The sequence below is a fragment of the Phaethon aethereus genome, assembly GCF_964289735.1.
Source record: "Phaethon aethereus genome assembly, chromosome: 2".
Lineage (NCBI taxonomy): Eukaryota > Metazoa > Chordata > Aves > Phaethontiformes > Phaethontidae > Phaethon > Phaethon aethereus.
The window spans coordinates 132,512,147-132,527,831 of record NC_138582.1 but is presented as its reverse complement, the minus strand read 5'-3'; the positions used below and the strand labels follow the sequence as shown (position 1 = coordinate 132,527,831).

The following is a 15,685-nucleotide window of genomic DNA, read 5'->3' as shown; positions in this document are numbered from 1 at the left end:
ATATGGCAAATCAGACATGATCTACAAAATTGTTATCATTAAGAACCACACTGGAGACTCAAACACAAAATTCTTGAAACATACCTAAATTTGATCTAATTATTCATGGTTCTCTATATCACTGCCAATTTTTCAACGTTAAAGAAATAACAATGACCAAAACAAAACTTGTCCGTCAAACCCCCAATTACTGTAAAACAAATTCAATGTACAGCCAATATGGTAAAAAGACTGCCATGCAGACACCCAAGCTTGTTTGCCCAGCTTAGCAAACAATACAACCATCTTAGCATAGTGCTAGGCAAGCTTACTAGACCTGAGGAGAAGGAGGATATATTAGCCTGAGTAGCACATCACACTAATATTAGTTCATACTAAGTCTCTAAAGAATATTTCTCATTATCTGTACAAGGCAGCATCATGCCATGTAAGTACATTGTTCTTTTCAGAGAGGCCAACCCTTTGCAATGGTAACTTTTTGAGAGCTACCATCCACAGATTCCACTGTACCAAGTAGCAATTTGCTGATGTTTGTCAGACTGTAACTCTGCTGAAGGTTTGTTTGTATCACTCTTACCAGTGATAACTCAATACATCTGAAAATTTAATTTGCACAGGCTAAATACAGTGTTATCCACATGAAGCAAGGAATTATTCCTCTTCAGACTGGCAAGGTTCTCTCATTAAGAGTTTCAATTCTGAAGAAAAATGCCTAATTATACAGATTTGTGTTTAAAACATTCTGAACCTGTTTCTACACCAGAACAGGAACTCAACACCATTTGGACACACTTTATATTGAGGCTGAAAAACATGATTCACTCTCTAAACCACTGAAAAGGAAATAGGATATCTTATTTTTCATTACAGATGACATGCTCGAAAAGCATTCTACACTAATGAACAGGAAATCCACAACTTTAATAAACTTAAGTAACAGTAAATAACTGTTATATTACAAATTTAATTCTTCTTTGAGTAGCTGGTGGATACTCTTTACAATATACAACTTGCAACAATTTTCTACAATACTGGGAAGAATTAGGTCTCCAAATGTCTCCATTTCTGGAATTAGTCAGGCTGCAGATCCATGGAGCAAACTGTCTCATAACAGATCACTTAAAAGTGGAAGAAGTTTTCCTACAGGAAAAGCAACCTTACATTTCCTGCAGCAAGGTTTCTTCTTACCCCTTCAGATACATAACATGAATATTCATGTTTTTAAAAACTGACTTCATTCTTTACCAAAATAACCTCAAATATTCCCATACGATAGTGCCGAAATCTATCTACTCCCTTTAAAAAAAAAATTAAAACTTGAGCATGTTTAGTAGCAAGATGTTTTACGAGATAACTTTGTATCTTGTTAATACCACACACACATTTACTCGCGCTACTCACATAGCGCCCTTCTAAAAAGCAACTCCTACATCTCCGTGCACGCAAGACACTTCAGCAACGTGTTAAAGCTGATGCATGGCTCTAAGTTCTAAGCATGCAGAACCTGCCCCTGTCTGCAAAGGACCACACACACTCTCCCAATAAATAGGATTCTTCACAGAATTTTCCTGCTACTCTTCAGATGTAAAGAAATGAAGTTCAATGAAGTGAACACTTGATAAAGCAGGAGAGTCTCATGACTCATTATTTCATCAGGCTGGTCACGAAGGAAATGGGGGTTCCTGTTTGTGGTGGAAACATTAAGAAAGCTTAGCACCAAGACTATCTAGAAGTAGAAAGCAATCCAGTACATTGACATGCACGTTGGACAAAAGTCCAAGCAAAAGCTTAAGGAGAAAGAAACATCTTGCTCTCATTCGACAGCTGAATTTTATTAGAAGTCCAAGGGCAAACAAGATGGAGAAACTACATGCTACCACTAGTCTGAGATTATACGTGTTTTTTTTCTTCTTTCCCATACATACAAAAATATTTACATATACCTCAAGCAAAATGAAAACATAGCATATTAAATAGAACCTTTAACCATTTAAAACACCTCCATCTAATTACAAAAGCTGTCTCAATTCTTATTAGATGGTAACATAAATTCTTCAATAAACAGTTATCAGTGGAAGCATCCGAAGGCATACTCAAATTGTTTTAGGATTTATGCCCATCCCGAGATCACCAGCTCTCTGTGAGTTCTCACTGTCCCCCATTTGCCCAGTACACGATTTCTCAGACTCTCTGCTCCAGCACCTGAAGCTGGGTTCCAGGCAGAGGCTGCCAGGCAGGCACTGCTGCACTGAGTCAAGGCCTATGTTTCTCAGCGGCAGTTTTTAACTGGAGGGATTCTCATTATTAGTATTTGTTTATATAGGAATGCTTTATTTCCTCTCCAACCTCCTACCGTGGTTTCAAAGGACTGTTCTCACTGTCTGTTCATTATATGCTTACTGTCATTAGCATTAGATAAGCTGCCATATTTAAAAAAATGTATATTCACACACTCGTATTTTACATATAACTTGCATGCATATATTTATAGGCACACACATGTGTACATATGTGTCTTTTCAATATACAGTTCCTATTTGCAGAAAAACTCACAGCAAGTCACTGTGCTTAATAATCCAAAGGATGAAACTGAATTAAAATAACTAGTACCAAGCTCAAAATTATAACTCATCCTGTGTTCTTATCATATGGAAAAGTCTTTCAGACTCACAAATACCTGTAATTTTATCCCCCAAATCTGCTATAGGGGGGAATTGGAAATAAAAACAGATTACAAATAATGTTCAACCATGCAGTCACCTGCCTAGTGAAAAAAAAAAACAACTCAAGAACTGAACAGAATTTGAAATAGATACATAATTTGGAAAATTAGCAAGCAGTTTTACAACACTTTTTCCTCTAGATCTGATTAATAAAACCTGAAGCTATAAAACTTAAGAATCACACTAGCTATAACTAGCACATTACAAAACATGGGAAACTAAAATTCTAAATATCTCTGAGAACAAAAGCGTTCTCAGTAAGGGAAAACATGCAAGTATTTCCATGTACTTTTAATTATTAAAACATCAAAACCCAGCATTTTTCACTAAATCCTTCTTTGCTATGATTACAGACTCAAGATACCACATTTTTAGAGAGAAGGTCTTAAATTTAAGATTGTTTTTAATAGGTCTAAATCATGCGCTCCTCCAAGATATTATTGCAACTACACATTCGTATTGTCAGTCTTCAAGTTACTATAATTAGTGTCTCTTTATTAAATGCTCATCTGCAATTGTAAATTAGCAAAAAAGCCAATTAAAAAAAAAAAGTGACTGATGGTTTTAAAGAAGGAAAATGTATGCCAGATTGAAACTCTCTAGTAATACCCATAACTAAGAAAGGAAAAGTTCATACCCTGACCTGTTAGGATTAGAACTAAAAACTAAACTCTGCTCTTCAGAATATTTTACTGTTTTCTGGATGCTTTTTTAATTCCTCTCTCACATTCAAATCAGCAAACCAGAAGTTAGGAGCGCTGCCTGCACAGTCTGTCCAACCAGGGAATACAGTAAGATGCTGCTCACAGTACCAAATACACCAGTGCAAGTTTTTGTTGCCAACTCCAGCTGTCAACAAAAAAACGTTCTTCATGCAAATAGTCTACGTTGCTTGCAGGAACCTGACAAAATAGTTACCAGCACTGGGTCTGATCCATGTCTGAGACAGACAGACAAGTAGCAAACCCATAATCTCTCACTTCTTCCAAAACACAGCTTGCGGAGTTAAAAACTGTGCACAATTTCGCCTTAGCCTATGCTAGCTTTTAACTACTATTTATTCTCACCAGTTTAGATACAAAAGCTACACAGTAGCTTTGCTCTGATGGCCAGGGGCTTTATCTAGTTACAAGAGGTGTTACAGATGAATTGGCCTGGAAATTTATTTCCCTGCGAGCATACTCTGGGCAGAGCAAATCACAAACCGTTACGAAACAGTGCAACCCTTTTTTCTGATCAATGGTCACAGTATTCCTGAAGTGGAAAGGAATATAGTTTGGACACACCTGTCTTCCCATTGCTTTTATCTGGCCTGATAAATTTTATATCATGCAAATTTCTGTGTAAAACCACCAAAGTTTTCCCCGACTGTTTTCAAAACCATTCCTGGAACAGGAAAACAGCCTCCCTGAACCCCCTCCCAAAAGCACAGAAACATGGTATTGCAGATGAACTACCTCTCTGAAAAGCACTGTGTACTAATCTGCTCTGAGTAACTTCTTCCAGTTGTCCCAACCAGCAAATTCTTAAACTAATGTGACTCAAGTTAGAAAAGGTACTGATGAAAAAAATGCATAACTGCATAATGCAACACTTTGTGCATAGCAATTAATGCAGAAAGAGGTTTTTAGAGGCATAGATATGTCAAGCTAAAGTGAATTTACATTTGTAGTTGTATGCGTGTGCACCTTTTATCAAAACCAAACCAACTAAACAAAGAAAAATCCACTTTAGTCATCAGTAAAATAATTGGCTACAGAAAGATAATGAACATAAATGTAAAAAAATTCCTATTTTTACCTCATTGCACATTATGGCTTTTTGTTTATTTGTTTTTAAGCAAGGCCATGATATTTACTCATGTAAGTTTCTTTACATTGAGAGATATTTCAATGTAATTGCTGAATTAGACAGCAATTACAGGTTTCCACACAATGACATACATTAAAATTCTTTAAGTGTATGAAATAGGTACAGAATTTATTTGTATTATCAGAACATTGAACTCTACTAAATTTTCTAGAATGCTCCATACTTCAGCTGAGTAATTCAGGCTTTCCTGTTCTACACTGCACTGTCATGTCTGCAGGAAACAGTTACCCCACAGTTTAACCCCCATGGTTAAGTACAAAGATGAAAGCCAGGAGACCATATATTCGTTACCTATTTTTTCCTCTTTAACCTCTTTTAGAACTTTGCTGACCAATACCAGCATCACAAAGAATCTTTCTTGGTTTTTAAAATGTGTTTTATTTTTCATTATGAATTCCTAAATTACTAGGGTATTTGAGACCATTGATAATCTAACTCTCCTGGTGCCCAGACCCAGTGCTGTATGATAAGTCCTAAACTTGTCACTAAACTAACAATTTTCCTCCTCTTTCCAGAGGAGTGACCTGCAAAGTAAAATCAATTTAAAAAATTAACAGGAAATAAAGTAAGATGTCGTATCTTACCCTAGAACAACATCCAGCAACATTCTCTTAAATAACACAAACAAGAAGTTATGCAAACCCACATTTAGCAGGACTGGGAAGGGAGCCCATGTCTCCACTGCAACAGTCATCCACGCAGCAACCCTACTGCTCAAAATACCAGTGTCAGATACATACAGGTAGCCCTCCTATTTGTACCTAGCACTTTGATGCTACCAGATCATACCCCTTGCCAGTCCCAGGAAGGAAACTTGTGATCTATGGGCAACACTACATTGCTACTAACACAGGTGCGGGGTAGGGAGGGCAGACAAGAATGTTAGGTTTTATGGTTTTGTGTTGTTTTGTTTTCCTTTCTTCCCAAAATAGTAGCACAGGTGAGCTTTTCCTTAATTTTTTGGTTACTTACTATAGAAAAGAGCCATTAAATTAAGAGCTGTGGTGGATGGCTAATAATCCAGAACAGAAATCATACAGATCATCCTGATGGCTGGAGTCCTTGCTACAGCACATGGAGTTTCATTTTCCCATGTTACATTTTATGTTGGAAAAAACCCGCCAACTCACTCAGAACACAATGTTAAAATGTTTCATAGTTAAAATCTATTTTAATCTCACAAAGCACAATGAGCAGTAAGAGACAGGTGTTTCATGTTTAAGTCACTTATCACCCATGTCACCATCACTGTTTTAAACGGGAGCAGGGAGCACTTTTGAACATTGGGAGAGATCTGCGTGACTTTGGGATTCTTCCAAAAAGAGTGCTTGCTTGGCTTTAGCGTGACAGGAGCAAGGGGCACACTGACACCAGTTCTAGAAAGGATCAGATGTTTACCCCCTTGGCTAAGAGCAAGTGCAATTGGGTTATAAAAACTGCATATTGGGTTACCTGAAGTATCACTTTTCATGGGAAGAAATATTATCCCGATAGGTCTAGGAGGAGGAAAAATTGTTCTGATTTTGAACAATCATTTCAATAGTCAGATCTGCAAACTTTAAATCATTTTTGACAGTGAGCTGGTATTCCCTCCACAAAATTATATTCTTAACAAATAGCGGACATGAAATAGCCCATTTTCATGATCTTTTAAACTAATTTATAAAAGTTTCGGTTACAAACAGAAACGGCACAGTTTGCGACCGTAATAGGCCTCCAAATCTTACAGAACAAACAAATAAATCCTGATTTATAAAAGGCAATGCTGAAATCATTTAGTTAGCTAAAACTAACTGCTGAAAAGTACATAAAATTCAAACCAGCCATACTAATCTAATCAGCAAAAGCAGAAATATTGAAGATCCCCATTAACTAATAAAGAAATATTAAATGTATCAGTTATCACACAAGATTTTCCTTACTGCCAAGTCTCAAAAGTTCAGGATGGTACCAAGAAATAGTACTTTTTTTAAACATATATATGCACATACACACACAGAGCATAGCAAGAGCTATGCATATAACAGAAACTGTATCAGGCTTGACATATGTGATGTGTGTGATTTAAGCCTAACTCATGAAACAAGCAGCTACAGTTTCTCAGGCTTTCTTGGGGAAAGGGAGGAAGAAGCAACCCCTTTCACTTCTTTTTTTTCCATTAATTGGGTCCTCAAGAGAGTTCACCTTCCAAACAATACATTTGAAAAAAATTCCATTAAATCAGTTTTGTCTATAAAAAAGCTGCACACTTCCAACTTAGAGAGAAGGTAAGCCTTTTTGAAGCACAGTTTAAGCAGCTAGGGACACACTCAATTTGCTCTTTCTTCACAAAAGATTATAACTGCAGAGTAGAATACAATACATACTTTCTAAATCTAGAGTAAGCCTGTGACTCAAGAAGGCTGGTGTGGAATGAACAAAAACAATCTTCTCCCTCAAGAAGCCCGTTTGCTATCAGTACATCATCTTACAGTCACACATAGCAACTCACATTATGAAAGGCCACTCATCTCAGAATATTTCTAAACATAACACTACGGATGAAGACATCATCTGTTTTAGGAATAATGCTCTAATAAGCCCAACCGGGGTGCAATCTTTAGATATTACCATAATATCAAACAGTTACCACAGCCTGGCTTTGGGAAGCCAAATACACAGACTCAACCCAATTAGCTTTAAGAGAGTATTAAGCAAATTGTGATTAATGTTAAAGATAAAGTACCCTAAAAGTAAAAACGTAAGTGAAGCTGGATGATAACAGAAGGAAAAAAAACACCCACATTTCATTAAGACACTAACAACTTTCCTAGATGAATGTCGTTGTCACAACAAAGATCTACAAGAGCTCTATCTTCAGTTCACTTCTGGGCAAAATTAATTTGCAGAACCCTGCTAGGTCTCCAGTTACAATGTCCAACCCATGGGCACGGGAATGGAGGAAGGAAGGAATCTCAACTATTAGAATACAAACTACAAAATAATTAGTTGCTCTTGAGAGCGGGAAATGAGTCTGCAGAGGCATTGGAGGGAATGACTCTGGAATCCAAACAACTGTACTGAAGCACTTGGATAGCAAAGTGGAAAAAAATCCAACATATACACACTGGTCTAATACAATCCACAACGGTCAAAACAGTTTATCATGATCCTTCTCTTTAGGAAATATATATATTCCTATACATTCCTCCTTCTAGGAAATATATATAACCACTTCATTTTCTTCACTTTTTCCCTCCTTCTGTCCACACCAATTTATCACACATAACTAAGGGGACAACTTTGAGTCTAGACTACGTAGGGATATATTATCTCCAGCAAAGTACATACCGCAAATGAAAAACCCCAAGGAAAAGAACAAAACACACACATGGACAGACATAAAGAAAAATCCACTAGGCAGTTTACTTCATTTCTACCGAACAATGGGAGAATTTATATGCTTGTTTAGCCCCAACAAACTGTTTTAAGGGATATATGTAAATGTAACATTAAATACTGTAGTAGGACTAGAAGTGCCATGGCAGGAAGGAGTCGTCATGTGTGATAAACATCTGCCTATGCTGAAGAAGGTGGCTGTGAAAAAATAGCATTCTTTGTTCTGGATGGATTTTAAACACTCCTTGGGTGTCACTAGTCTAAGATGCACACACATTCTGTTAAAGGGAGGTGTATCCACAGAAAGGAATAAAAAAAAAAAAAAAAAGAGGTAAAATGTAAAAAACTCCAGATTTTGAATATTCTACCTACAATATTTTTCTTCACTGTAACTACCTGGCAGTACGAAGTAACCCTCTTCAAAGACATCAACCAATTACATGCTCTCCTATTTAAGCACATCTGCTGACTACATATTTATGGGCAACTGTTTGACAAAACTTGAGGGAACAAAAAACGAAAACCAAACCACTACCACATACGTACTGAAATATAGCAGAGGCTTTCATGATAATGAAAAAAGGAGAAAGTTACTAACCTAACTTTGTTTACAGGCACTACAGCTATAAACGCTAAATCTGACTTACACTTGGAGGAATATAAATGAAACAACACACACTAATCAGCTTTTAAAAATAAAAATGGCAATGTGACCAGAGCATACATATGAACAGACCGGAAGGATACACAGCTACTGCTCTCATAACTAAACAGAAGATTAAGTCCTTTGATACTATATAATCCATCATACAATCTTGCTTAAGAACATGCAAAACTACTGAAAAAGGAGAGGGAAAAAAAGTTCAACCTTACCAAACAAAACTTTAGATTTGACAGCAAGTTTACTTACACAGGGCCCTAACTCATGCTCTTCCAAGACAATGGGAGGGGTCCCTTATACTTCAGCTGGCATTGGTCAGATACAAATTCTGCAGAATGCCAAACTAAATATTTGCTTTTGGTTTACATCTCTCAAGAACAAAGTGTAAACAATTACCATGGTCTTACACTGGCCACGATGTGGCATCTAGATGTTAACCGTTGCTTTTTAGTATTACTCTTGTTCTGATGCATTTGGAGGAGAAACAGCTACACACATTCCCACAGTGTTAAGCCCTAAATGGTTTATGTCAGTCTGTTTTAATAATCAAAGCAATTTCTAATCAATGTAAAGAGTTTATGCTATATTATCTTGCATAGTGTCAAACATGCATATTAAAATTTTAATAGAAAGTAAATACAGTAACTGTATGCTGTTCAAATCTTGAATTTCACCCAGTGGAACAAATTCAATTTCATTTCAGTACAATTTTTAAGTCTGTAGTGTCTGCATTTGCTACACCACAAATAAGACATATAAACACCATTTCTCATTTTTACATATTAATATAATCATTAAGCTTCCCTTCTAAAAGTCCACTACTAAACCTATCTGTTAAAACCCCAGACTATTTTCTTATAATTGTCTAATGTATACTACATGGTGTATTTATTTTAAAAAAGAATCAAAGTCTACATAGCATCACGCTTAACCAGTCTAATTTTCTAAAAAGTCTGATGCAACTGTATAAACAAACTTTTCAGTTACCCAAGCACTGCAGAACTAACATTTGAAAGGGATATAGAGTTAGGTCTTCACTATCAACACAAATCTACAAAGCTACACTCCTCCTTCTCAGTATTGAGTATATGTGTAGGCTTTCTTTTGCCTATTACATAAAAGCAATAAAATTTCAGCTCATAAATTAGCAAAGTTTTAAAGTGATTAGTACAGCAGAAAGCTATGTCAAAACAAAATTAAAATGTATTCAAAGCTAACAATGTTTGTTTTTACCTGAAAATTAACATCTTCTTTCTTAAATATCAGTGCTCGAACTTCATCAGGATCTCCATTAAATATAGCTTGAACCAATGGTGGCTGAAATGAAGAAAAACACATCTTAGAATATAATCCCATTTTAGTGGTACACAAATGTTTTTTTGATACAGAACACAAACACAAGATGACAGAATAAAACATCCCAGGCAGTGGAATAAAGAAATCAGCAACAGTATTTGGAATTGAAGAAATTACAAGTTTTAAAAACCTCAAACACATGAACATACTCTAAGTCAATGAAATATAAAACAAATTTAAAAAAGGCTCAGAAGACTAGCTTGTAACAGCTGAAAAGAGAACCCCTCATAATAAAATTAGGGCTGTTGTTACGTGTTGTTACAGGTGTTGTTATGTTACAATATAAGCAAACCAACCCCTTTTACATTAGCAAGTGACTAAGGTTACTAGAGGGTTTTTTCCACCTGCTTAGATAGAGTGGGAAAGTAAATCAGATAAGTATGGTAACAAATTCACACACACATCTATTACTAAATATAGCAGGATTTCTTAGTAAGTAAGAAAAGCTGCTAAAGTACACTAGCAAGATTTAAGTCAGTCACTTGACGAAATAAAATAATTTAAAGCAATAAAAGCACAGTCCCCAGTGTTCATCATTTCCAGAAAGTGATAACTTGAATTAAGAGTTACATCAAGATTATGACTTACGCTATTCTTTTATTTTAGCTTAGGATTGTTCTTGCTTGATGTGCACTATATGCTGTCAGGTCTCAAAATAAACACAGCATATTACTGCAATACAATGATTACATCAGTTTCTAAAGTGGTACTGCATAAATGTACCATCGAGGAATGAGGAGTGATATGGGAAAAAAACATTTACTTCAAATACAGTTTACCAAGCCCTGTAAAAATTCTCTGCTATTATACAAGAGTTGAGATCTGTTATTGCTGCACCATAAAGTCACATGAAAAGGAACGAGCCCTTGCAAATATTAAGTCTACAAACTAACTTTGAGCTTTTTCCCTCTTTAGTATAGGCAGTTTTTACCACCTTGTCTTGTTTCAACATCATGCATATTCATGCTAATCTTAGGAAAATTACTATTGGCATTAGCGACAGTATTATAAGCAGGAAATATGCCAACAAACAACATGCCTTACCAGCACATTTCCAGAGGGTGACGGACGTAAAGATACATTTTCCTGAGGTAATTTGGAAATAAATGTGGGAGAATCATCTTCCACCTCCTCCAAAACAACAATACAGACTCGACTCATTCGATCCGTTTGAGGAAGCAAAAGCAAACAAAAAAATGCCCGCAACAGTATTTTTTGAACCAGACTGCAGGTATCGCAACAGGGACCATAGAGGAAATACTTTCACCTGTTTCACATGCCCTCACAAACTTGTGAGTGCTACCACTGGTGTATTAGCATTTAAAAAAGGACATTCCAATCCCCCCTTACACTTCATTTTCCAGATTTAAACATGCCGAGAGGTTCAAGACAACGCTGAAAAAAAAGTTGTTCTTTTTAAAATAAAATTTCCCTAGGCATCGGCACCACAATAATGAAACTGTGGAACAGCTGATAAAAATATCCCAAGATCCAATTCCATCCGAACAGCACTCACTGCGCACACAGCTGTCCTTTCACAAGCAAATTTGTCTTTGTTAATGTCACAACTTCCACAGCGTCCTTCTACCCCCACAGTGCAATCATTGTTGCAGAAGACACGACACCATCCTACCGAGGACGGAACAAGGAACAATTGCCCTGACAGAGACGGCCGCAGCTATATCCACTCCTGCAAGGTCAGTTTTAAATCAACCGTCGCAGGCTTTCTGCTGACTGGAAATAAACGCGCCTTCTGGTCATCCTGTCATTCTACAGCTTCCTTTCTCAGTGTCAAAAACAGTCCAGCCAGAAAAACGCATCTTGTTTCCAGCAGTTATTCAGGACCTGCTTAGAGGAAAATAATTCTTTCCCATGCAAGAAAGGTATCTGCAACGTACAGCACGGCTGCAGTACATTTACATGCGATGAGTCAGACCACAGGGACAATGAACTCCTTGAATAATATTGCTGGTTGAATCCAGCCTCCCCAAACGACAGCAACGCAGACAGTGTTACTCTGTCAGGGACACAAGCAATGCGGAGCGTTCATCCTTCCTTCACCGGACAGTAGCTGTGGCTTCTCCATCAGGGAACGCGCTGGGCAGAAATACTGTTGAGGAAGAATGCTTCAGCAAAACAAGCTAGCTACTGCACACAAAAGCTCAAATTACTGCCTTAGACTTCTTCTGCAAAAGCAGTTCATTGCTCAAGTGTTTCTTTTGATCACCATGTGAACGCAGTTCCCATGATAGCCTTCTTTCAGATTGAGGGGGAGAGGAAAAAAAGGGAAAAAAAAAAAAAAAAAAAAAATCAGACTCCGTACATCATCTCTGAGCCAACTTCTTTATCCGAACATCTGTCACTGTGCCAACCTGATCCTCCTCTTCAGTTAGAGCTTCTGCTTATCAGTTTTTTTCCTTGACAAATTAAATTATACAATCAGCAGATAGCCTTTCAAAGCTTAAAAAAAGTCTAGCTGTCCGAGCTGGTCATTAAAAGCCCGTAGGAGCAGAGCACAAACCACCGCCACGGCAGCATTCCCACTGAGCAGCAGCCTGGCGAGCAGCGACTGCAGCCTGGCAGGATGAAATGCCTAGTAATGCTCACATGTCACACTTACCAGAGAACCCAGCCACTGCTCCCAGTGCAACTTCCTCTGGCACAAAAAAAAAAAAAAGCGCTTTTTTTTTTTTTGGAGGGAGGTGGGGAGGGGGACAGTCTTTGCAGTTATGTCTTTGCCAGTTGTGTGACTAACGCAGCTGAAAACGTAAAAATCCTATAACTGAAGAAAGAGCGACTGTTTAATATTTTCCACTAAAAGCCGCAAAGAAATCTGGTGTACTGGCTCTGCTGACTAACAACAATTTAGGCAGTAAACAATTCCAGCATTTTAACTGCTTTCATATGGCACTGGTCAGAGCAGCAAAACAGTCCTCGCGTAACTCATTGAAAACAAGAAACTCCCCACAAATATACTCTGAAAATTAAATGAAAGTAAAATCTCTCTAAGTAATTGGTTGACTATTAAAAAGCCAGCTATTAATGACCAAACCTATGGGTTTTTTTGCAACTAGTATAGACAAACATACCCTCAGCTTGAAAAATATTACATCAGGTGTAATTTAAATATAATATTAATATAATTACGTAACATGATAATAAAAATATAATATAAAGCCCTACAACTTGCTGAATAAATATTTCAGCTTGAATCTGCCTAAATGGTGCTGGTTTGTGGGTGTATTACGTAAATGGCTTCTGTCAAAGTTGCTGGATAAGCTTCAGTGTTACAGGAACAGTAGGAGGGGTTTTGTTGCTCCTGTGCAGTATGAAGGTACTTCTAATTCCTCCAGTGTCTGGTAAAATCAGAATTTGTCAATGGTGAACAAGTTTCTAGCTCCTCAGTAAAGCATTTGCACTCAGGCTTCACATATGAATCCTGGCAGACAGAAAGACGGGTTTAAGTGGTATATTAAATGGTTTGGGTATTAATAGACATGAATTCCCACCTTTGGGGGCCACAAGCAGGAAAAGCTCACATCATCACTCTTTTGAAATAATGTCTACGGTAGCTTCGCTGCAACATAATAAATTGCTTAACACACACCTACTGACACTTCATGCAGGTGAAGGTTTTGTAAGGTCAAAAGAGTACCTTAGCCTAGGGCTCCCTGAGCTCAGGACTACTGGCTTGGCAGAATACAGCACCAGTTTCTGATTCACCGTGAAATTTCAGATACGATTCAAATTTCCCAAATGTTCTCATTTACAGCATGTGACTAACAAACATCTTTATAAATATACTCTGTTCATTATATAGAGTCCAGTTGTTTTGAAATGTCATACGTTTGGTCTTAATTATGAAGAAAGAATGGTTTGTACACTACACTGCTTTGTTCTAGTATTTCAACCATTTATTAAAAAGAAAAAAAACAGATTCACAATAATACATATGAAAACTCATGTTCTTCTTGACCACAGCAAAATCAGTTTGAAGAAAAACAAGGACATTCTCAATGCTCATCTACTACAACACCCTACTGTCTGCTAAGGAACACTGCAACCACTATCCGGAAAATATTTTGCTTTTTATTTGTGAAAAATACCCTATGGTACAGACACTGTAGTTCACTTGCATAACTAAACATTCATTTTGGGGGAAAAAAAATTTAAAAACAGATTTTAAGCCTACAAGCAAAGTACACTGACAAAAATGCATACTTGGGTTTTGTACTATACACACACAAACACACTTGGTATTCTAGCTGAGACCATATGTTCAGTGTAAATGAACACTTTTTGAGAGCCAGTAAGTTTATACAGTAAGCAAATGTTAAGAGTTCCATATGTTTTCTTTGGAATTACCAACTGGACCTATTGCTAAATAGAGATAATGCCCAGTTTAATTCAAATTATCTGAAAGTGTTCCATTTTTGACCTTTGCAATTAATGCTCCAAAGTACACTTGAAAACTTCAAGTAGAAATTCATAGTTACCATAAAAAGCATAGGGCTTCACACTTATTTACTTATTAAAACGCAGAAAATTAAGAAAATTTGAATCTACTCTGATAATTATTCTAGAAATCCTACCTATAATTAAAATGAAATTAATATAAACTATTTCCAAAAGCAATTTAACATCATGCATCTTGGATAACATTAACATATTTTTGAATGGTGACATTACCATGGTCAAAGAGTTAAAAGCCAATACATCACAGTTTGCATTAGAAAGAGAACCAACACAACTGAGTCAATATTATATTGATCTTGATAACAATCTAAACCATGTAGAGTAAGGAGACAAAAAAAAGCCCTACTCACACTAGGAATGTGTGTGTGTGCAATTACTTCCATAACCAAAGGACAGGCCAATTGTAGAAACATTTAACTTTTGCTTACAATGAAATAGAACTTGGAGGTTACTTAAAAGAACAATCTTCCCCCCTCCCATCCCCTTCAACTGAAAGCACTGCCTTCACCTCAACGCAAACATCATCTCTAATCATCTCTTCTTTCTGCTTCAAAAAAATCATCCAAGGTATACTCTGGTGTCCAAAATTTAGCAGCTATTCTGACAGCCAAAAGCTGAAATTCACACTTCTACTGAAAGAAGCCAAACTAAGGTTTCAGTTTTTCAGCAGATTATGTGGACTAGTAACTTTCAGGGCAGAAGAAGAGGTAATAGTAACAGAGAATAAAAGCACAGGAAATTCAAGAAGATTACTTTAAGCATCCTCTCTCCAAACTAATTTAGGAATCATAACAGATCTTTGCAAAGATATAAAGAAAGAATGAATATTGCATCTCTCAAAAAACTTTTCAGTTTATCTTAATAAAACTTAAAGTAACTGAAGACAGCAGGCCATCAGCATCCATCTTCTCCAAATATCACATATTTCCTATAAGAAAGCTTATTAAATGAGTAGTAGGAAAGAAGAGTCGAAAATGGTCTAATTTAAAAAAAGAAATAAAGAATGCCACGTCTACTGGGGCTCAAGGGGTAATCTATCCAATAGCCTCCACAATATCTAATTGTTAGCGAAGTATGATCTCCATACTTAACTCTAAAATTTTAAGGAGTGTAATGGAGGGAGAATAAAAAGAATTTAAGTGGACAATAGTGAGGATATGTGTTTTTCCAAAAAAGCTTTTGTGTTGACATAATAGCTTTGTGCAAATAAAAAAAGGGT

At 36.7% G+C, this 15,685-nt stretch overlaps 1 protein-coding gene across 2 annotated transcripts in view; it reads right to left on the bottom strand.

The window, feature by feature from the left end:
- Positions 1-11,151, bottom strand: part of ANKRD28 (ankyrin repeat domain 28) — a gene marked incomplete at its 5' end in the record, with an annotated part of 82,069 nt that extends 70,918 nt beyond the window's left edge. Inside the window, 2 exons of one of the 2 annotated variants that reach the window (XM_082015634.1) lie at positions 9,868-9,951; positions 11,026-11,151. In XM_082015634.1, coding sequence (XP_081871760.1) covers positions 9,868-9,951; positions 11,026-11,151 — 210 coding nt within the window. The remainder of the gene's footprint in view (positions 1-9,867; positions 9,952-11,025) is intronic. The other variant, XM_082015635.1, reaches the window with a different exon arrangement.
- Positions 11,152-15,685: the final 4,534 nt, after the last annotated feature.